The 2,812-nt window shown below is 56.4% G+C and overlaps 1 protein-coding gene across 3 annotated transcripts in view; it reads right to left on the reverse strand.

Annotated features, from left to right (window-relative positions):
- Window positions 1-1,804: 1,804 nt before the first annotated feature.
- Window positions 1,805-2,812, reverse strand: part of FXYD4 (FXYD domain containing ion transport regulator 4) — a 5,159-nt gene continuing 4,151 nt past the window's right edge. For all 3 annotated transcript variants that reach the window (XM_017519244.2, XM_017519245.2, XM_037735140.1), the window contains 4 exons: window positions 2,531-2,605; window positions 2,399-2,438; window positions 2,068-2,105; window positions 1,805-1,989 (listed from right to left, as the gene is read on the reverse strand). In XM_017519244.2, the coding sequence (XP_017374733.1) occupies window positions 1,970-1,989; window positions 2,068-2,105; window positions 2,399-2,438; window positions 2,531-2,605 (173 nt within the window). In that variant the 3' untranslated portion in view covers window positions 1,805-1,969. The remainder of the gene's footprint in view (window positions 1,990-2,067; window positions 2,106-2,398; window positions 2,439-2,530; window positions 2,606-2,812) is intronic.

Here is a 2,812-nt window from a genome sequence, read left to right on the forward strand (position 1 = left end):
AAAGTAAAAAATATAGAGAAATAAAAAGAGAGAGTGTGGTGCCATGGTTCACACCTGTATTCCTACCTAGCACTTTCTGAGGCTGAGGTGAGCAGATGGCTTGAGCTCAGGAGTTCAAGACTAGCCTGGGCAACAGGTCTCTACCACGACGTGGCCCTGGGATGCGACATGTGAAGGTGGAGGTGGGTGGATGTCTCATCCAGAAACCTCTGCTCCCCAGCTGGGCAGTGGGGTTGGAAGTCGAGGCTGCATCTCTTGCTGGGGTCATGGGACCACCATGGAAGGACAGGGTTTGCTAGGATTTCAAACAGCAGAGCTCCTGATGGTTGTGACTGCGCAGCCCTGGGTTCCTTAGTCAGAAAGCATGCACTGCTTCCGCTCACCTTTGTGTAGCTTCCCCTGGGTCTGCCACTCCAAACTCGGCTTTCATAGCTCACTTTTCATGTTCTCAAAAGCAGTCCCTCACACCAGCGTCTTCCCGTGCCAACGGGGAGAGGACTCTGCTCCATATCCCCGGATGAGGCGGAGTGCTCAGGACCCCCCTTCCGCCAGCCCTGCTGGGTGGCTCCCACCCCTGCATCTTTGTCCCTGCAGGGCTCGGCCTTGCTTCCTCGCTGATCCTATCACCTGCATTCCAGTCGTGCTGCCGGCTCCTTCTACCAGGGTGGCTTGTGCACAGCCCCTCCCTGGGGCCACCTGTGCAGACTCAGCACTGCCTCTGGCCTGGCCATACCACCTGGGGCTGCCGGTACAGGACAGCTTCCCCAAAGCACTGGGGCTTGCCTTCTGTGACCCACCCAAGATTCCCTGATAGTGGCTGGACTCAGCCAGGTATCCTGAGTACCACTCAGCCCCAGCTTGTAACCTTGATCTCAGTCCCTATGTGTCCTGTTTTGAAGGCCCTGGCAGACATGTGGACCTCATGTTTGCACCTCTGGGGCCCTGCACCAACCTCTGACCCCAGCCCATAAGTCAGGAGACCATAAGTCTAGGGCACATCATACTTCTCGAGTATGTGGCCCACACTGAGACGTGGAGGGAGGGTGCATCATTGGAGACAGCTGCCTGAAGCAACACCAAGACGGTGTGGCTGCGCTTTCTGCCCAGGCCCTGGGCCTCATTTGGAAGTTGCCACCTGGCAGGGACTCTGTGGTGCTCTGGCCTTTGCTGGGGGCAGAGGCTAGAAGTGGGTTCAGTTCCTTCTCCTGGGCCGTCAAGGGGCAGGATGGCAGAACGGGCACCAGGCAGGCACAGCACTTCACACCCCTGTCTGGGGTGCTACAGGGACATTGCCAGGGAGGAGTTCAGGCATGCCAAAGAACTCGGATTTGCACCTGCGGTGTTTGTCTCCCACATGCACTATGTGGGACTTCTTGAGACGTAGTTCTGCATGGTGTTTTACAGGATGTTTCCTGGGAGAAGGGGGCCCATGCAGTGTGAGGGTTTCACTGGGATGGGTTGAAGGAACTGCTACATTTCCTACCATAGAGAGCACTCACTGGGTGAGATGAGGTCTGAATGTGGGGCAAGCCCTGGGGGTCACTCTAGGTTAAAGGAAGTCATGGGTACCTGGGGTACCAGGACTTATAGGGCTCCTGTGATGGAAAGGTCTTTTGTCATAACGTTGTGGTGTCTCACGGTACGTGGGTCTCTGTGGGGCTTGCTGGAGTAGGAGTCATAGGAGACCACTGGGCGGCAGGGACTCAGTGATTGGGAAGCTTGTTGGGAGTGGGCCTCCAGGGAGAGTCAGCAATCTAAGGAATTACCTGCCCCCAGATGCAAAGATGATCACAAGACTACAGAAGAGGGGGTGTGGGATGAGTTTAATTCATAAAGAAACCTGATCAGAAAGACGCCTAACAGCCTGCCCTTGCAGAGATGTCCTTCCTGGAGGATAAGGCCTCCCAGGGGAGGAGGCAGTGGGGACCAGTGTTGGGCTTCAGGCCATCCCTGGAAGTCAGTCCTGTGCTCAGCAGGCAGTGGCAGAGCCTGCAGAGAGTGGCAGGCAGGCCATCAGACACAGTCCCTACACAGATACCCCCTCAGCCCCGCAGAAACCCATCCTACCTGGAGTGATGAGTGGGGTGGCTTTCTCAGGTACAGGACTAGCGAAAGGATCACATCAAAGAAGTATCAGGTTAGCCTGGAGGACCTTCTCCCCACACCCCAGACTCTTGCCACCCCACCCCAGGAGTACACCTCCTTGCTCTCCTTCCATGGTCACTTCACACAATACCGAGGTCACAGGTTTCCCTGACTGGGGCCCTTCAGGGTTGACTATGTGAATAACAAAGCTGGCTGCAAACCAAGCGAGTGGCCAGGATGCCACTCTCCAGGTCAGGACTGTCCCCCAATAGGTCTGCCCCGAAGGAGGGTTGTACCACTGGGCTCAGCTCACCCACACTTCTTCTGGCTGCTCTTGCATTTGCATTTGCTACCTGGGAGGGAGAGAGGGGTCAGTGCTGGAATCAGAGCACTCCCTCTTCCTGCCCCACCCTGCCCCAACAGCCCCACCTGTCCTGCCACTCACTCAGAGCCGCCAGGATCCCAGCAAAGGCCAGGAGCCCTCCGCAGATCAGCCCACTCAGCTGCAGGTTTTTCCAGTCTGGGGGTGGCAGGGCACAGAAAATGAGCTTGCTCCAGCCTGGGGTCTCACTCATTCATTCAAAAGACATTCATAGACTGGCACAGTGGCACACCCCTGTAATCCTAGCATTTTGGGAGGCCAAGGCGGGTGGATCACCTGAGGTCAGGAGTTCGAGACCAGCCTGGCCAACATGGTGAAACCCCATCTCTACTAAAAATACAAAAA

Source organism: Cebus imitator, unplaced genomic scaffold (assembly GCF_001604975.1).
Source record: "Cebus imitator isolate Cc_AM_T3 unplaced genomic scaffold, Cebus_imitator-1.0 Scaffold731, whole genome shotgun sequence".
In the NCBI taxonomy this organism is placed as follows: Eukaryota; Metazoa; Chordata; class Mammalia; order Primates; family Cebidae; genus Cebus; species Cebus imitator.